The sequence below is a fragment of the Nanorana parkeri genome, unplaced genomic scaffold, assembly GCF_000935625.1.
Source record: "Nanorana parkeri isolate BGI_ZX_2015 unplaced genomic scaffold, ASM93562v1 scaffold121, whole genome shotgun sequence".
Taxonomy (NCBI): Eukaryota; Metazoa; Chordata; class Amphibia; order Anura; family Dicroglossidae; genus Nanorana; species Nanorana parkeri.
The window spans coordinates 866,567-869,207 of NW_017306389.1; the positions used below are offsets into that span (position 1 = coordinate 866,567).

General features: G+C 39.5%; 1 protein-coding gene across 1 annotated transcript in view; it reads right to left on the bottom strand.

Annotated features, from left to right (window-relative positions):
• The window catches only part of LOC108784628 (sodium channel protein type 4 subunit alpha-like), a 338,732-nt gene that overhangs the window by 241,760 nt on the left and 94,331 nt on the right, over positions 1 to 2,641 (bottom strand). Inside the window, exon 2 of the mRNA XM_018553495.1 lies at positions 1,120 to 1,445. Coding sequence (XP_018408997.1) covers positions 1,120 to 1,395 — 276 coding nt within the window. The 5' untranslated portion in view covers positions 1,396 to 1,445. The remainder of the gene's footprint in view (positions 1 to 1,119; positions 1,446 to 2,641) is intronic.

Below are 2,641 nucleotides of genomic sequence, written 5' to 3' on the forward strand. Positions count from 1 at the left end.
TAGACATGTGCGATTCGTTTCGTTCCGAATCGAAATTCGGACGAATTTTCGTAAATTCGGACATTCGGATGTATCCGAATTCCGAATTACAGACATAACGAATGCAAACGAATCCGAATTTCCATTTCCGAAATTTCGGTAGCGTTCGCACGAACGTTCGTTTCGTTTTCTGTTCTTATTCGTTTCTTATCCGTTTCGTTCGTTGGAGCAAAGTGACATTAGAGAAGGAGAAAAATATTTTTTCCCCCTCAAATGTCACTTTTGCTGCAAACGAACGAAACGAATAAGAAACGAATAAGAAACGAATAAGAAACGAATAAGAACAGAAAACGAAACGAACGTTCGTACTAACGCTACCGAATTTCGTCCGAATCCGAATTCACTTTCACACCCGAATCCTGAAAAACTAAATAACACAAATCCGAATTTAAAACGAAACGAAACAAATTTTTTGGCAGTGCACATGTCTACTCACTAGTACGACAAGGCAGTACACTTCTGGACCTTCAATGTGCAGAAGCAGTCTGCAGAGCTAGTGCTGGGCTTTCTTGTTAGAAAGTACAGCATGCTCAGGACAGTCAGAGACATGGGGAAACTCTATATTATATTTTTGTTTGTAACATAAAGATTAAATACAGTTAATGAAAAAAAAATAACTTGTGAAATATGAAAATTGCCAAATTTGGCCTTTGTGGTAGATCTAAGAGTGTTTTGGCTATATGGTGCCTTGTCAGCAGGTTAAAAATAATTTATACCATATTCTGACAAGAAAAGTTGTCATTTATCAACACTCTCATTTAAGCCTTGTAACAGTTATCCAAACCTATAAATGACCTTAGATCACAGTTACTACTACAAGTCTGCAGGTAACCATATGAGTGGCTATGTATTCATAGTATACAGCCAAGGAGTTAAAACTTAGGGTCTAAGTTTAATTATATGTTTGGCCAGGAGATACAATGCCTGCATCCTCTGTGTATGTGCATCAGCAGGCATATAAAGATAAGTTGTTCTAAATATTAAAATAAAAGAGACTATCTTCTACTTTTCTTAAGCACAATACAGTTTGACCATTGTTTCTCCTCTGGAGATAAAAGCTGCATTCCTGTCTGGTGTCACCTTCTTGCTCTTGTAGTAAGGGTCGATATCCTCCAGGGGCTGTCCAACGAGATTTGAAGGAAAGTCCCCATAGATACGAGGCAGCTGTTTACCGGCCTCCAAGTCGGGATGTGGTGTTGGTTTCTGTTCACTGTTCTCATTGTTCTCTCCTTCTCGGTATTCCTGCTTGGCGCTTCTGGCCTGTTCCTCAGCAATACGCTTCTCAATAGCAGCCAAGGATTCTGGGGTGAAACGGCGGAAGATGTCAGGACTTGGTGGCAACAACAGGACTGCCATATTTTCATCCTGCTCCTTCTGTCCTAATTCTTACTTAGCATTGGAAACACCTAAAAGACAAAGGACAAAAATATGAGTTTACTCAAAGGAGTAGGGTGTCATTTATCCTTGTATGATTTCTGGTATGAAAATCAATTCTCATGACTCATGATCCTAAAGTAAGAATATAATACTGGAATGGTATAAGACACTGTATATGAAATTATATCATAATCATGTCACATTTTCATTTCACATTAACCTCTAATTTTCTTCATTGAAACTCCATGACCACATTGCTAGGATTGATATCAATTTCATAGTGTCACATAATAATCAGATAAATAAAAGCAATTATTGCAATATTAACAAGTAGAGTTTCCCAGCAAGTCATCCTTCCTGCAGCTATTTTATCTCTCTGGGGGATGCAGCTGCTCCTAATCCTAAAGCATGGACCAGGTTCCTTGTGGTCCCAACACATGTGCCTCCTTCCCTGATTCAGTATTGACAAATGCCTGTAGCACTTATAGATACCCGAGGCTTTGGACAGTGATGGACAAGTGCCCAAAAAATTGTGATTAGAAATAATACATCAGCAAACAGATTTTCCGGGGCAGCAGTTTCTTAAATATGTCTTCAGGGACATATTCATATTATCTCAGATGAACCTCGTGACTCCAGCACCCAAAGTCCTTGAAATCCAGCACCCAAAGAATAATTCCAGGAGAGTTATATGCCTAGTCTCCTTCTGAGCTCTGTGGTTCCTTCCACTGTCGCATATGCCGCTACAGGAGACAGTAGTGACATACATTAGGAGCCAATGCAAAGAACCACAATGGCATCAGGGAACCAGTCATCCAACATAACCAAAAGAGTGTCAGATGCAGAAGGTTCTTTGGTAGCAGTAAAGCATGAAGATAAGCAGTGAAGGGAGCAGGAAAGGTAAGTATTAACTATGTTCTAGGTTTCCCTTCATGTTCTGATAGAATGTGGAAGGATCTTCGCCTATTTTTGATTTCTGTGTTCTCACTTGGGAGACTTCTTATTTTCTATCACTGAAATGTCCATTAGTAGAGCAGGGAGTAAGAAGATAGCTCTTTAAAAGGGATATGACAAAGGTTCTAACCCTTCTCCAGTGCAGTAAGTAAAGTATTTTAATTGTTGCCTTTGTCAATATTGGACAAATTTCCCCTCCATCCCTGATTTGCCACAGGGTCTGCAGTAAACGGGAAACAGAAAGCAATGAGAAACAAAAGAAAATCTGACC